General features: G+C 38.9%; 1 protein-coding gene across 5 annotated transcripts in view; it reads left to right on the top strand.

The window, feature by feature from the left end:
- The window catches only part of kazna (kazrin, periplakin interacting protein a), a 138132-nt gene extending 122580 nt beyond the window's left edge, over nucleotides 1–15552 (top strand). For 3 of the 5 annotated variants that reach the window (XM_077585786.1, XM_077585794.1, XM_077585812.1), the window contains 10 exons: nucleotides 495–684; nucleotides 1828–1964; nucleotides 2835–2958; nucleotides 8490–8698; nucleotides 10176–10294; nucleotides 11148–11379; nucleotides 11471–11572; nucleotides 11666–11832; nucleotides 11945–12086; nucleotides 14205–15552. In XM_077585786.1, the coding sequence (XP_077441912.1) occupies nucleotides 495–684; nucleotides 1828–1964; nucleotides 2835–2958; nucleotides 8490–8698; nucleotides 10176–10294; nucleotides 11148–11379; nucleotides 11471–11572; nucleotides 11666–11832; nucleotides 11945–12086; nucleotides 14205–14363 (1581 nt within the window). In that variant the 3' untranslated portion in view covers nucleotides 14364–15552. The other 2 variants (XM_077585802.1, XM_077585821.1) reach the window with 2 other exon arrangements.
- Nucleotides 15553–17845: the final 2293 nt, after the last annotated feature.

Below are 17845 nucleotides of genomic sequence, written 5' to 3'. Positions count from 1 at the left end.
ACAGTTCTTTCTCCTGGCCACAGCTCACCTGTTTTCTGAAACGGAGCCATAATATATTTTTTTATTTTATATTATTTACAGCCAAGGGCAAATGACAAAATGGTCGCTCCTTGAGATCGATTCTACAAATACAATATTATTCATCAGAATGTCATGTTTAGGCTAGTAGGGGCATCTACAACATATTATCGTTTGGAGTTTCTTTTTCCAGACAAAAATAAAATAAAATTACAATAAAGAGGGAATTCTCTTAGATTTGGGGGGCGTTATGGAGAGTCTTTGCCGCATGTGCATGTTTTTGCTGTTCTGTGTGGCTATTAAAAACAACTGCTGGACAATTGTTATTTTGTTCAAATCAATTCATCTGTATGCCAATCTTTTTTTTTTAAGGGTAATGATATTTATTTCTTCTGCACTTTTAAACAGATGAACTATCTTGGGCTCCAGTGAAAAATGCTCCTAAATATGATTTGTCTTTCTTCACCTCTCCCAAGGCCAAACAGTCACTAGCCACGCTTACCAAGGATGTGCCTAAACGTCACTCCCTGGCAATGCCAACAGAGACGGTTGTTAACGGCAACAACCAGGAGTGGGTGATGCAGGCTGACCTTCCCCTCACTGCTGCCATCAGACAGAGTCAGCAGACCCTCTACGTGCACACGGGCCATCCCACCGACAGACAAGGTAGCAGTAGCGTCATTTACCGGCCGCACGCCATGTGCTCATGTGAGCGTGCTATTTATTACCCATCATTCCATGCGCTTTTTGGATGAAGCAGCAAGCTTACGTATGTGCCTTATCTTGCACCTTGTCTTTGGATCGCAATAAAGTTCAAGAGATCGCCGGAATCAAACCAAGTAGGATGGCCATTGGCCAACTGTTTTACCTGTGATATAAAAATAACAATTTCTTATTGGTTTGTATAAATAATTGAAAAAGGGAAACCAACTAGGGGTGTAACGATTGCTGCTATAGTTTTAAAGTATTTATACCAGCGAGACCAAGGGTCTGGCTGCAGGGAACAAAGGCAGCGGTGAAAAGTAAAATCCCTTCTTCTTTGCCAAAACGGACTTTATAATAATGCACAGACCTTACTGTACGCTGTCCAATTAAAGCAAAAGTGAATAAAAACAGTGAAACACAAATGCCACATTTTTTTTTATAGCCTGCCTAGTGACTACAGTGTCCTGAATTACAACACGCTGGTTTCAGGATTCATACTAATTACAACATCTACAATTGGCGTAATGGCGTTTTGTTTTTTTCATGATTCTATACCTGTCTTTCAAAATACAAAATGTCTTTACGTGAAACTGCCCCCCCCCCCAAAAAAAAAAGGGGGACGGCTGCTTTGTTGAAATTAATTATCCATCAATCAATCAAACTTTATTTATATAGCACCTTTTATACATTAAAATTATTGAATTCAACTCGACTACATTATAGTCAACTGCTTAAAAAAAAAAAAAAAAAAGTCATTCAACCCCGAGTGTGTAGGTGTTGTGATTTATGCTGTTCAAATTGGTAAATTAGCGCAAAATAGTCAAGACAGAAGATGAAAATAAATGAAAATATGCATAAAATCACAGTCGTACCAGCCTGACCGGTAAACGCTCACTCACTGTTGCTTGGCAACTGCACATGATTGCATGTATTTTCAGGCTTTTGATTTGGTATTATGTCTATATATGACTGTAAAGAATGTCACAAGAATCCAATTTTACCAATTAGTGGCATTCAGTGCCAAAGACCATGTGTAAAAAAAAAAAAAAAAAAAAAACACAAAAAATCAAAAGCTTTGCCCCCTCCCGCTCTCATCCCATTTAGTGGCTGCTGTGCGGGTGAGCCCTTGCCACTCGCGTCAGCCCTCCATCATTTCCGACGCCTCAGCTGTGGAGGGAGACAGGTCGTCCACACCTAGTGACATCAACTCTCCACGTCATCGGACTCACTCACTCTGCAATGTAAGCGATGCCCGCCAATGCCGCAAACTCCTGCACTGCCTCCTCACTAGCTGCGTGGTCACGCTGAAAGTGGAGATTTTCTTGCTGCCCGCAGTCTCCTCTTAAATCAACGTTGTCTCCAATATGCCGAGCATGAAATACAACAGACCTTTATTTGTTTTTTTAGTGCTGCTGTTTGAGGTTAATGAGCGTGATTTTTGCAGTTTCCCGCAATGATTTGAAAATGAGATTAAAATTCAATTTTAAAATGAATTCCACTTGTGAGCCCTATTTTCATAGTGGTTTCCACCATTATACAAACACCGCTGATAAAATGGACCACTGGATTCAACAACAGTGTGGAACATTGCCGTCTTCCAATTTATTTTTTCAACTTATCGACTGTCACTGGCTTTGCGAGATCAACCTTATCGGCTTCAAACTTAGCCTCTGCTGTGAGCAGCGGTGCGCCGCATTGGTTGGTCGCTGTGAAACTGTCATCCAAATCTTATTTGGACTTTGCTGATGTTTTTGCACATTTAGAAGCATTTATGGCAAAAACAGAAAATAGCAGCAATAGCATCCCGGTAAATACATTTTTCGGGACAGCCTGTGTTAATTTGTATTCATTTTGAGGGTATGCCATAGGTTTTTCTAATATAAACTTTGTCCCTTGGCTGAGTAAAAGGTTGGAAAAAAAGTCCCCCAACGTTATACATCTACCCCAATACATGCTCGTCATATCAGTGAGTCAAGCTGTTGTGCTTGCAAACAGGCTTTCTTGCTGCGTTTGTATGTGCTCGCCTGGCAGCATGACAAATGTCACCTCACTTCAGACAGACAGCGTCTTTTTGCCCTCTTTCTTCACACCTCCTTTTGTTTGTCCGTCAGTCTCTAGAAGATCTGGAGGTGGCGAAATGTAAGAAGAAGAAGGAGAAGATGGGCCTGGGCTCTTTGTCGCGAGTCTTCGCCCGAGGAAAACAGCGCAAGTCCCTGGACCCGGGTCTGTTTGATGGTACTGCAACACCCGATTATTACATAGAGGAGGACGCAGACTGGTAAAGGCCACAGAGCGTCTGTGGAAATGTTCAGAGGACAGCGTTGTTAATGTATGCGTGACAGAGAGCATGTATGAAGGTGTGAGTGTGACCTAGCGAATTACACTTGTATGTATGTACATTCTTGTAAATAGAGCGCAAAGACATGGTGGATATTAGTTTCAATTCTTATTTTGATTTTCACTCAACTGCAAACTTGAAGGACTGCTGTACGTGTAAATAACAACAGTTGATGTGCACTTTGTGTGTGTGTGTAATTTTCTCCTCGTCCTGAATGCCTTTTCTTATTTTTGATATGTAACCCTGACTACCTTTAAACTCCCCCCCCCCACTCCCGTTTACCGTCCTGCTTGGTTCATTCCCCGTCCTTCCACACTACCATGACGAGATTAGTTTTCCTGTGGGCGACATGCAGACCCCTCAAATCCATCCCATTCTGTCTACAGTCAGGAAAACTGCGCAAGCGCCTCTTTTAGCGGAATAAATCCTCCACTCAAGGCACTTTGTTCCCTAGCAACACGAGGCCCAGCAGGAATTGTGGGAAATGTGATTTCTATCTTTTCAGATAGAAGCGTTTGTACGTGCCATATTGTGCCATGCATGCACATACTGTAGCTCCTCTCCCACAACGCATGCGATTCCACTGTCCGTGAAATGAACTAACAACTGTCTGCTTTGAGAAAAGAGAGGTCAGTTACTCCCGACACACTTTTGACTACGTTTGTCAAATGGTCAGGAACTTGTCATCCATTTTAACTAAACAAGTGCAAGGCTTCTTCACAAAATTAGACACACGCAGTGACGAGTAAACCAATGAAAAAGTCAACCATTTTAAGAATGTTTTAAAAAAAAATTATAATAATGTAGTGCATACAATAATATGTTGCAGATAAAAATGAAATAATTTTTTGCATAGTGGAACCTTTTTGTATGACTATTTTTCACCATAATTATGTTTCATAATTATGGTGAAAAATAGTCGTTTTTATCCAGGATTTAAAAGTATTTACATTTGAGGCTGGCGTCACTTCCTGTTGCCAGCTTATTCTATATATGTGCAGCATAACAGCTAAAGGCTGCTTCACCATGTTTACTTTGAACTCTGGGCTCCACTAATTGACCCAAGTCTTGGGTTTATACTCCATTAGCATGTCAACATATTCATGACCTAAACCATTCTGTGATTTATTCACTAGTAGAAGAACTTTAAGGTATATTGGAGTATTTATTTCTGATCTCCTTGTTCTGGTCAGAACCCAAGCTGCAGTGTTCTGAATGAGCTGCAGATGTTTGATGCTCTTTTTAGGGTTTTCAGTCAGAAGACGATAACAATAATCAAGCTTACTGGAGATCAACCTCTCCTGGCCTTCCTGGAGCATGCAACCCTTCACTTTAGATGTATTTCTGCTTTCAACTGCTTCAGTTGAGTGATTGCTTGACTGCTGAACGTCAGATCCCAGCTATCAGCACACCAAGGTTTCGGACTTCATCAGCAATTTGCTTTGCTTTGTTGACAAAAACGTTTACCTCAGTTTAGTTTTGGTTTAGTTGAAGGAAATTTTGGTTCATTAAGTTATTGATTTAAGACATAACACCTTACTTGAACTGTTGTCATTTGAGGATATTGTTAGATATAGTGTAGATGCGTGTCATCAGTATTGCCAAGAGAGTATTAGAGTTCTGAAGAATTTGATCGATAGCATACTGCAGTCAAAACCAAAGTGGTCCGAGGACTGAACCTTGAGGGACCCCACATGTCATTACCATTCGATCAGATTCAAAACTTCCAATGATCAAAAAACAAACAAACAAACAAAAAAACTCCTTTCCTCCAAGTAGGACCTGAACCATTTTAGACTGTTCCCTTTAACGGTAGTCCTACCCAAGTTTTCAGCCTGTGTATTATGATCTACGGATCATCTATCTGGTTCCCCCCAAAACGCAATCAAAGTTATGCTAAAGGGTAATAATACAAGGCGGTTAAGTGAAAGACAATGATAGCGGTCAGATTATTAGTGTGCTTTTGCTGGATAGAGCTGGAGTCTGCATTGTCTCGCCCCCAGGAAATCTCTTCTGATGTTGAAGGGGAAGTCAAGTCCAACATTTTCTTGACAATATTATATTGTATGTCTCCTCACTAGTCTTAACACGGTATTCTGATTAAGATTGTGTATTTGGAATATGAATTAAGTAGAAAAATTCACCTGTTTTTATCCGTCTCGTGGTGGCCATTTTATCTTTTACTGACACATGCTGGCGACTGAAAATGACATCAGAGTGCCTAAAGGCTCATCTTACGAACGTTGCATGACCAAAAACAGATGAGCCTTGGCATTTGTTAACCGAGCTCTTGCATTGTGATGTCATTTTTGGTCGACACCAAGTGGAAATTTGAATCAAAATCGCTGCCCCCTGAGATGGATAAAAACAAGTCGATTTTTCTGCCTAATTCATATTCCACAAATGCAATATTGATCAGAATACCGTGTTAAGACTAGTTGTGGTACGTAGAACACATTATTGTACAGTATTGAAATGTGTTGACTTGACTTCCTCTTTAACCTTACTTTGCCTTGCTACACTACTGACTGCACATATTACTGGGTGTGTGCAGCGGTCGGGGCATTCAACCCAAAAAAATGAATTGGATTGCATGCATAATCACTCCCAGCTGTTTATTTTATGAAACATTTAGGCATTCATTTTGAACTCTTGCCAACTTTCAGAAGAATCCAAGAGGTCGTTTTAAAGTTATTGAGCCCGTCTGTGTTTGTTTTTTCCCCCTCAGATGTTTTACTTGTTGTAAATGGGACAACAATACAGAAAATTTATATTATGGAAGAATTTTATTTAAAAAGGACAGCAGTTCAACAGACTGTGAGGTCTTAAGATGTGTGTGTGTGACATTTCAAAAGGCATGGTTAAACTAAAGGAAAAGAAACATGGTGGCGACATAAGATCTAAATAAGATTATTTTAAAATAAAAATAAATCATGTTGAATTTTCATGTGGCTGTCCTCTCTTTCCCTGTGTGTTAATATTTGTGTGTGTTCATTTGCCATGGCTCTAATCTTGTGTACCTTGTGTGTGCATGTGTTGGAGGATGCTTTCAAATGGCCTCCTTTCCTCTCCCTCCAAATGTGAGCGCACATCTTCATCGTTGCAATCGGAGATGACATTGAGAGGGAAAGGACACCATGCTGGAAACACGTGACCTACTGTAACTCGTTTGCACTAACTGCAGTAGTTCTCAACTGTTGTGGCCAAGCGGCAAACCACTCTTATAGAAGCTCAAAGCAAAGGAAATGTAAATTGAAAACAGACACTACTGGCTACTGTTAGTCATTTGTAAGAGCATGATGCAGAGAACCGTTTAAATAACAACTCGAAACCAACCAGGAAATATGTATATTAGTCCATTCATGGATCAAACCTCTATTGTGAATTTTGCCATTCAGCCCCTTGCTGGAGAATAGCAAGTTATGCATAAAGTCCTGAAACCCTTAACAGGTAGATATGCATTCAAATTTTTAGCAAATTTTTTACAGTAAATTTTAGGTTCAGCTTGAAATTTCACCTTAAAGCTGAATAGTGAATATTAGAAACTTTACGCATGCCAGTCAAAATAATGTTAGGCAAGTGTGACCCGGGACGTTTGTTAAACATTTCACTGCAGGAGGCCCTCATGCAGTTTAAAACGGAGTTTGGCTCCTACAGTGGCAATGTAGCTCAAATTCAGTATGGTCATAATTTCAGTAAATATTTGTATTGTATGTAAACAATCCAATGAAAAACTCAACACTGTGGTAAATGAGAATTGCCTTTTTGTGCACCACTGTGCAAAGTAAATACATTACGAGCTGTTTGATCCTTCATGTCCGTGGACCCCAGTAAAGTTTTACGATGTGTCCATCACCCACTTCTTGGTCCCAAACCCACCAGTTGAGAATCACTGTTCTAACACACTAAAAGAGAGCTTTTCAATGTTTTCCACAGAACACAATTTCACAATCATCCTGATATTGTGTGCAGAAGATGGGTCACAGTTTTTGTTGCTTCAATTTCCAATCTTGTAGGGTGGTAAGAAATGGTAACATGATCAAAAATTGGTATCTGTTTTTTCCCCTTCAGTTCTGATGATTAGCTTTGAGAGAAAAATTATTACAGTTTTTGGTATAAGAAGAGTAGTATGGTTTATTAGTGCTGCGGTTAATATCCCACAATGCATTGAGTGATGATCTACTTACTATATGGGTCGATTAATATTGATTTGTTTTGAACCTATAGGGGCAAATCTTCATTTGTATCCTACAGAAATCAAAACAGGAAGTGTTTTCCAACAGGCATTTTGAGAAGCATTTCATGTGTAGTTTATTTTTGGCATCAAAACGGTATCAAACCGGCAACACTTAATACACAGGCAGGATGAAATGCATATTGGTTTAACAAGAAAATTGTTTTGCACTGGGGACCACATGATTTATGATGATGCCTAAGTCTGTAGTCTCCTGCCTGTTGGACAATTATTATTAGCTCCACATTACCACCTACTGGTGAAGATCTTGTAACGTCAACGTCACAATGCAAATGAAAAAAGTTCACATTGTAGTGGTTCTAACCCTTGGTAAAGCAGGTAAAGAGAAAGTAAAACTACAATACAGTACCACAACAATTATGGGTTTAAAAATACACACTTCCTAGCATCTCAACGAGTGCTCAAAACACAACAAGATTGATATGGAAATAATTAATATATATACTGTATTGTACATGAAAACTATTGCCAGATTAGATTCTATTGAATAAATTTGTATAAATATAAATAAAAAAAGAACTTTAAAGAACGAATATTAGATGACCGATTATTATTCTTATTATTTTCAAAAGCATATTTATAACTACTAAACCCATTGTAGAAATAGTGCATACCATAATGTAATCTCATTTTTTTTTAATTATTGGTAGTAGTAGTAGTATTACTTGACTTGAGATACAGTATATCAATTAAGCTCTTACCTTGAGGGCAGGAATGGGCATGTACAGACCTCAGGCTGCATAAGGCCTGCTCCGTTCTTTAATCTGGCCCACTAATCATTTACTTTAACTAGCCTTAAAGTACTATAATATTCATTGTATTAATTTACATATATTTTACTAAATTTGGTCAATTAAAATATTTTTATATCAATCAAATGTTTTTTGTTTTTATTATATTTGATTTTCAAAATTGACTTTTAGATATTTTATTTATTGTTCATTCTTCCCACAATTGACTGGGCTCATCTGCCCTTAAAAAAACAAAAAAGAAAGAAAGAAAAGAAATCCTACCTAGTTATGCCCACCCCTGCTCTTGAGAAACTTTGTGTGATGTCACTGCTCACCAGATCCACGATGCCACCTCTGCCCTCACTCACACTGCCAACCACAACACCCACATGTCCTTCCCCCGTCTCCCCGCTCCCTCCCCCCCATTCACCCACTCACCCAGACTCGGACGGCCTAGCCAGCCCCACTCGCCTCAGCCTCAGCTTGCCGGATGGCCCCGAGGAGCAGCTGGACCGCCTGCAGCAGGTGGAGCTAGCCCGGAGCACACCCATGTCCCAGTGGAGGGCGGGCACCGTGCAGGCCTGGCTGGAGGTTGTCATGGCGATGCCAATGTACATACGCACCTGCTCAGAGAACGTCAAGAGTGGGAAGGTAAGGTATACAGTGAATCCCCTCCTATTCACGGGGCGGGGGTATATGGACTGAGCCCTGCCACAAATAACACAAATCTGTATGTAATTGATGCACCGTTAACATAGATTGTAATGGCCTACTACTGCTTATGTCCTAATGAAACTTCTGTACTCAACTCACTTCATAGTTACATTTTCCAGCAAATAAAAGAGGATGGGTGGGTTACAAAAATAAGTCCGCAAATACGTAACTTCACGAATAACAAAACGCAAATATGCCGGGTCTTATTGTAACTCAAGAGAATGTGAATAAATTAGAAAGATATGGCACAAGAGGTTTAGCATATAAATGAATGAAAAGTTATTTTGACGATAGATATCAGTAATTACAGTTCAACAATGTACAATCAAAACACTTGAAGATCACTCATGAGTACATTTAAAATTGGTTTGACACGAACAAATGATCATTAAGCTTAAACAAAACCAAGTTCATAGTTTTGACACTAGACAAATCACTCAAGTCAAAATTATGGTAACCTCAATTGAAATAGAAAGATAAATAAATAAATACAAATAAATTTCTTAGAGTAGTTATTGATGATAAATTATGTTGGTCGCACAAAGAAAATGTCAAAAATCATATGGATATTCTCTAAAACTAATGATGTCCTGAATAAGAAATCATTATACACATTATATTGTTCATTATTATTACCTTATCTGACCTATTGTGTGGAAATCTGGGGAAACTCATATAAAACAAATGCCGACCCGGTTTTCAAACTGCAAAAAAAGAACCGTAAGAATTAATAATTGATCAAAATATACAGAACCAAGACATTCACTATTGATTAAATTAAATACAATGAAATTGTATGACTTAGTTGAGTTTAAAATAGCACAAATAATGTACAAAGCATACAACAATCTACTCTGCCATAGTACTCAGAAGCTATTTGAAATTAGAGAGTCCTTGTGACATAAGGGGTACACTTTTTTTTTTTTTGCTGACAAACTGTATAAACTGGTGTCTACTAATGCTGTCTAGATATCCTAGTATTATTTTTTTTGTTTGTTGATTTTTTGGTGCATGTTTGTTGAAAGCTTGAATTTAGGTAAAAAAAAAAAAAAAAACGTGTTTGGTGCCATCTTGAGGTTTAACACTGGGATAAACACAATTTGACTGTTTGTCCTCTCATTACATGAGAAGTGGATAATGACGTAGTCGCCCCCGCCACCCACCGGCTCACTCGTACACGCCTCCTTAAACGCCTTCTTAGCGAGTTGCTGCTGTCAATCACAGCCAGACCAACCCTCTTCACATTTGCAAGTTCCCAAAGGTCCTCCAGTCAACCACCCCTTTAAGCATCGATTTCAAATCTTAGTGAGGGTTGGAGCAAGAGTCTGATTTCTTGTTAAGTTACCCTTTAAAAAATGAATACGGAAGTGAGGTATGTACTGAGTTGAGTTATGTTGACATGTTTGTATTGTAGGTGTTATTGGGGCTAACGGATGAAGACCTGGAGCTTGGTTTGGGCGTAACCAGTTTGATGCATCGTCGTAAACTGCGTTTGGCCATTGAAGACTACAGGGAGGCTGAGGATGGAAGAGGGTGAGGAAGGAAGGACTACATTACAGGCATTACATTGCATGGAATGGAGTGTTGCATTTGATGGTTAGTTTTGGTATTCGGCCAAATTTTCCAGGTTCGCTGTCCAGCAATTTCGCTTATTTTATTTTGTACAGCTAATCGCTTTAGTTTGGTCTGATGCGTGTTTAAATCTGGTGTAATTCTACTTTCAGTCACTAGATGTCGCCAAACTTGTTTGAATACGCCTCAACGTGAAAGAAGAACAAAATAGGAACTACTATTCAGCACAGCCTAATTTTTGTAGAAAATTATTGAATGTAATCCTGCTTTGGGCAGTAGAAAGTGACACCAGTAGGTTTATTTTATAAGGTACATTTCAGGCCATGATTATTCTTATAAATTGTCACATGATGTTTGTTGGATTTGTGTAATGTCATCGCAGAAGGATCAGTAGGCCTACACTGTTTGTACAATTTGTGATAGCCATCGAGCTTGCTCTTTGCTAATATGTTACATGTTAAATGTGTGTATGATTGTAAAGATGTGTTAATACGTTTAAAAGAGTGTCATGAATGTTATAAAACCATGCCTAGCGTATTTAAATAAGGTATTTTGATATTGCGGATTTAATTTATGCGGAAGTGGGTGATGCAGAGGGGATTACTATATCCGTCTGTCCACACACACACAATGTTATCATCTATCTGTCCCTTCAAATGTGCACACAATGTGAATGTCTATTTACATACACAACTAATGCAAACATGTCTACCATTCACACAGTACACATATTATGCAAATATGATGAGTCTAAACAGTAATCAAATGGCTGAGGCGGCTATGCACGGCCAAAACTGACACTGCCCTTGTGCAGGTTGTCCAAGGCTGCCGATATGGACCACCACTGGGTGGCCAAGGCCTGGCTCAGCGACGTGGGCTTGCCGCAGTACTCGCAGGCATTTCACACCCACTTGGTGGACGGACGCATGCTCCACTCCCTGACCCGCCGTGACCTTGAGCGCCATCTCAACATCTCCAAAAAGTTCCACCAGGCCAGCTTGCTGCTGGGCATCGAGTTGCTGCACTCACTAAATTTTGACAAGGACGTAAGTGGCAACGCACGCAGCACATAACCTGGCCCCTAAAACTTGAGAGAATCTCACTTGAGTGAAAAGTGCCTGTTGAAATGCTCGCCAGGCACTGCAGGCCCGCCGGGTACAGTGTGAGCACCAGAACATGGACCTTTTGGTTTGGACCTCTCACCGTGTCATCAAATGGCTTAAAGACATTGACCTCAAGGTGAGGATAAGGAAATGAGCAATTTCACAGTGAATTTGCTTCTTTTTATAGCCAAATTTCAAAATCGCTAAAGCCTTGCGTCCATCTCTGCAGGAGTTTGCAGAAGGTGTGGTTAGCAGCGGCATCCATGGAGCCGTCATGGTGCTGGAACCCAGTTTTTCCAGCGACACCTTGGCCACAACAATGGGAATTCCCAGCAGCAAGCACATGGTTCGTCGACACCTTGAAGAAGAGCTGATAAATCTGTTAGGCCTGGCCAGGTAAACGCGATCCAGTACATTTTTGTTTTAGCACCCACTTCCTATGAACTCTATGCAAACTTTGTTAAGTATACTTCAGCAAGAGATGTTAAATTAGTCTTGAACATTGCAGGGCAGATGCCAAACAAGACTATGAGCGCATAGTTTTGGGAACGCCGCCAACTCCCCTTCGCCAAAACTCCCCAAGTAGGTCGCCCGGCTCTGCCAGTCGACACACGGATGATGAGGGCTCACTGAGGAGGAGGGCTGTCAAGGTGGGTAAAAGCAATGAGCTCATCTTGCCATCTTGATCCAAACACAATGTACAATATATGTAAAGCGTTATGTGCAGTAATACTAACTTCTCTTTAAGATGCTTCTGAAAGATACTTCTGCTAAAACAACTGTGCAGCTATTAAACATTGATGGCCTTTAACAAGAATGGTGCCAATTATATTGCCAAATAATTTTTGGGGGGCCGAAACCGAAAATGAGAAAAGCTTGGCCGAAAACCGAAAAGCCGGGAAAAAAAATATTATTATTATAATTAATTAAAATTAGAATATTCTTCTAAAATACTTAGGCCTATTTAGCACGGGCATTTTAACAAAGCACAATATAAATTGAAATGCGTCCACAGCACAGACATCAGAGACATGTTGGCGAATGGCACATTAAACACCAAATGCGGGGTGAGCAACTGAGCATTCTCTGGCGGTGCAATTGCACTTTATAGTCAATGTACAGTAGTTTGCACTGGCGGGTACGAATGCGTGCGGATGACGCATTTGTAGGCTATTTGGAGCAGGAAACGGTGCGGCGTACTTAAAATCGGCACATTCACATATTCACCAACGTTTAAAAATAGATAAATTTCTTTGCACCAGCCAATCGGCTATGGGAACGGACTGCAAAGTCACACACGCCGTCCTGTACAGATCCGTGGTCACCCGGAGATAGTGGTAAGTGTTTACTTGTTTAAAGCTGTTGATAGAAAAAGTGCTAACATTAGCTAAAGTATTTAGCACGGCCACCTGAATGCAAGTGAAAAAGTGAAAGTGCTCAAGGGGCTCTCATCAAGGAAAAAAAGGAAGATGCTGCAGGAGAAAGAGTAGCAGTACTCAGCAGCGCTCTCTTTTTTGACATAGTATACCAAGCGACCCTCTCCTTCTCCGGTGTGCATAATGAAGCTGCCGGTACTCACAAACGGCAGCGAGCAGCAAGGCGGACACTCACTCCCGTGTTTGGTGTTTAATTCAAACATGCACTTGCTTACAGTGGGGGGGGGGGGGGGGATCACCACAACATGCTCTTTCTACCATATTGTTTCAGCTTGAATTTTATTTCGGCCAAATGCCGAAAATGCTAATTTTTGCCATTTCCGGTGGATGAATATTCGGTGCATCACTAGTGCCAATACAACAGATACAAGTGCTAATAATGGGGCATAGTCTCTCCCGTTCACGCTTAAGTTGGGTTTTTTTTTACGCACCGGGCATGCACACATTAAAGGTGCGGGGATTCTCCTGTTTAGACTTAAGTTCTGATACACGGTGAAGTCTGAGGGTGGCCCTAATTTGGGGATTGTGGAAATCTTAATTATATTGAGAACTCATTAACATGATAAGTGTCTTCACATCAATTTAAATCATTATTAACTCATTCGATCCCAAAAATGTGTAAAAACGTTGTTGTTGTTTTTTAAAAATATGTCCTTATTCCCCAAAACTTGTTTGTTTGTTTGTTTGTTTTTATGCAAGAGCATACAGAAGGCTTTGATGCAGCTTCTGACATGACAAGGTGGCTTAAAGCAATGGTAGTTATATCCACACAAAAAATGACCAACAGGTGGGAGCAGAGTATAAGTGATCAGAGAATCTCACCTTTCTTTTGGTAGGTTCCATGTTTTTATAGCTATAGAACACAATATTCTGTGGGCCTTGCAAAATTTGTCAAAAGTAAATCAACCAGTAACGAAGGGGGTTGCTTCAGTAAAAATGGCTGAGAGTGAATGAGTTAATAGTAACATATAATACAATTATTAAAGTTAATTTGAGAAAAAAAATATTTTAGAAGTATGTATCAAGCTGATTGCCCTTCTCATTAATCAGTACCCAAGAAGTAGCTCACAGTTTCCAAAATTTTGGTGACAACCGAAGGGCCCTGATTTAACCTGTGTATCCACTAGTTTCCAATAATCCAACATCGTTGTGTGCAACTGAACAGGCCCAGATTTAGCACTAAGTGAATTGCGAGTAAATTGAGTTAATTATTTCAGTAATATTTTTGGTTGTTTGATTTTGCTAATGTAAAATATGTGCCTTGGCTCAATGGAAGCACTGCTACACGTATTCCTCCTGACTCTGTAAACGGCACATTTATATTTGTTATAGCCGCCAACAGGATTCAGTCCAAAAGCGCGCAATGGACGGGACTTGAGCTACCACAACAGCTATGGGTTGCTACCTGGTGAGGTCAGAGAGCAAACACCTCCAAGGACACAAGGGAGCCCCGTCCGAGCTTACGCCAACATCGGGGTGACCAATGTGTGAGGTTATCGGAGTGTGACACGGCTACGCTGTCCACGGGATATGAAGAGGAACCTTTTGATAACAGATTGCACTTATGTCTTCGTTCAACTGTCTGTTAAAAGGAAAACAGAATCTCCTGGAATATGTGACTTCTTTTTTTTTTACAGAATGAAAAGATGGAGAGCTGAAGCTATATTGATTATTTTTGTACATGTTGATTGTGTGGACTAATGGGATTTGTATGGTGAATTTGTATTCAACGGTACTCTGACAAAAAAAAGAAAGGTCTTATTAATGTAAAATAATCATTCATACTTCTTTGTAGCTCTGATGTGTGTGATGCCTTGTCACTGTACCAAGTCTCAATTAACAAAAAATGTTTGAGTATAATGTATGTTTGTCATTTTAATTTTGCAAACACCCAAAGTTGTTGACGAATGTTTGTGTGAATTCAAAATGAATATAAGTGATGTATGAACGATAAAGGTCTTTTCTTTTCTTTTTTAAATCAAATATAAGTGAATTATGTGTGCTGCGTTACAGCCAGCAGGAAGTAGAGGCCAGACACAGGTGGTAAAAGTGACGCTAAACAAGAGTGATGCAGCCTCCAAATAGACGGTCACAGAGGGACATTATATTAAAAATGACAGCTACATTACCTTACTTGACATATGCAGCTCCACAGTTTGTGTTTTTCTCTTAATTCTTTTGCCAGGTGACGGGACTCATTGGGACTGTTTAACAAATAAAAAAGAGGTGCATTAATTAACTTTGCAGCTCCACAGCGCCTCAACTACACAACTATTAACTTATTATTATTCACTGACACTGTTTTTACTTGACATCTTTAAACCCTTTTCTAAACATGTGTCAAAAGTTGTATGATTTGAAGAGCAAATACTATTGAAAAATACAATAACCACAGAACAGGAAATTGAAAGAATTGTGACAGTGATGTTACATGATGTGTTACTCTAATATGACCACATTTTCTGGTAACTAGCCATCAGTAACAGGTTACACTTTCCAGACCAGTAATCAGATTAAAGTTACTTCTCCAATTCACTGTGCGTTACTATTTTCATCATTTTCCCTTAAGGTGGTATCTCACTGAGTGGTCCCGTCTTGTGAGTGTAGCAAATGTTGGTTTTCGTCAGGGTTCGTTAAAGGTTGCAAAGACATTCACCAGACGTTTTTAATTGTAACTGTCCCAGCCGGGGGTTTTACTGTACTGTATTGCACACAAGTCACAGTCATGATTTCGTGTTTGCAAATCAATGTACAAGTGCTTGTCCTCATTAATTTTTATACATTATTTGGGCTTTCAGCTCATAAATCCCACTAAAACAGGATGTCAAAAAATTTGAATAATGTAAAGAAATGAGGAAAATGAGGGCCACCAAACCCAAAAACAAAGAGCTAACAGCAAGCCTAAAAAAAAGCCTGAACTTCCAAGACCCCTAGGCAATGCCGCGGCGTATCGAAGTAGTGGTTAAGGCAAAGGGAAGCCAACCAACTATTGAATATTGACTTATCGTTTTGAAAATACCATCCATTCATCCATCTTTTTTCCCCATGCAAAATCGTGGGAAGCATGCATGGGGATTTCTTCACATTATTCAAATTTTGTGATATCCTGATTTAATGGGTTATATGACCAAAAGCCCTAATAATGTAAAAATAAACAAATAAATACTTGAAATCACTTAAATTGTGGGCCCTGACTCTATAATCTATGAAAGTTTGTCATTTTGAATGGAATTTTGACGAGCACCTGTATTTGACACTCTTCATGCATGAAGACTCCCAAAAACATGCTCCTTATGTATACCACGCTTTTGTAGACGGGTGAACAACAGGGCTGGCGTGGGACTCATTTTCAGTACCGCTTTATGATGGTAGCAGTTTCTGGAATGGATATTTCTATTTACACGATCTGTTGTGGGCAGAACTGTTAGTAAAATGTAACAAATCTGAGAAGACAATCAAGTGGTACTTTAACTTTTAAGTTGGATACACTTAACTGATGCTGTAAAAACACAAAAAGTACATTTACACATGAGACTGCAGTATTTTGATGAATCACTCACATATCAAATCACAGTTGCAGGTTAACTAAATTCCCCATTAGCATGTTGCAACTTCCTCATCTTACTCACAATGACTAGCCAGCGTTTGGGTTTTCGAATGGTGACAACTTATCTGGAAATCTTCCACAGATAGAGAAATTAGTCAGATTCAAATATTTGTTGCATGAATAAAAAATATTTTATGTAACTACCAATAAGTTTACTGTATAATATTGGATGTAGGTAATTCAGTAAAATAACAATAATTTAATTTTAGGCTATATATATTTTTAAGAAAAAATATATATACAATATATATAGTCTGCAAATATACAAACTCCATATCCAATGAAGTTGGGGCGTTGTGTAAGACCTAAATAAAAGCAGAATGGGCTACAATGATTTGAAAATCCTTTCCAGCCTAACTGTATATTCAATTCAATATACTACAAAGATGAGATATTTAATGTTCAAACTGATCAACTTTGTTTTTTTGTTTTTTTCCAAATATTCACTCATTTTGAATTTGATGCCTCCAACGCGCTCCCAAAAATCTTGGACAAGACAGGTTGACCCATGTTACACTTCAACTTTCCTCTTAACAAACCTCAATGTTTGGGAAATGAGGACATATATTGTCAAAGCTTTGTAGATGCAGGTGCTTTCCATTCTTGCTTGATGTACAAATTCAGTTGCTCAACAGTCTAGGGATCTCCATCATATTTTGTGCTTCAAAACGTGCAAATAGGAGACAAGTCTAGGCTACTGGCAGGCCAGTTTAGTAGTTGAACTCTTTTACAATTGTTGTAACACATGGAGTGCATTCAATTAAATATAAGTTGGAAAGGGGAGGGCAGGAAAAGGAGAAGAGCCTTCAACTTCCAACAAATACATTTACAATCCTTATCACTAAACCACTTCAGCAGCTAAATACCTTGCCTCCATTACCATTCCATTTTCTGTAATGACGGAAAACAAAAACAAATCATGGAGCAAACTTAACGTAAGCGCTAGACTTCTGGTGTCATTGTCTCCCATTACTCCAAGACGGGACCACCTAGTTGAACAGAAACAAGCACAGGGCTGCCACTATTTACCACAACTGATTCAGTGTAATGATGAGTATTTTTGTTTCTAAACCAGTCTGTGGAAATATTGATTTCATTAAGTGTGTGGTGCAAAAATAAAATAAAGTTAGAGACCACTGATTTATAGCTAACATGATTTATTATTATATATATATACGCACATTATATATATATATATATATATTATATAATATTATATATATATATATATATATATAATATTATATAATATATATTATATAATATATATAATATAATGTATATATATAAATATATTATATATATTATATATATAATATATATTATATATATAATATATATTATATATATTATATATATAATATAT

Source organism: Vanacampus margaritifer, chromosome 1 (assembly GCF_051991255.1).
Source record: "Vanacampus margaritifer isolate UIUO_Vmar chromosome 1, RoL_Vmar_1.0, whole genome shotgun sequence".
Taxonomy (NCBI): domain Eukaryota; kingdom Metazoa; phylum Chordata; class Actinopteri; order Syngnathiformes; family Syngnathidae; genus Vanacampus; species Vanacampus margaritifer.
The sequence above is the reverse complement of the archived record's forward strand: the minus strand, read 5'-3'. Positions and strand labels throughout refer to the sequence as shown.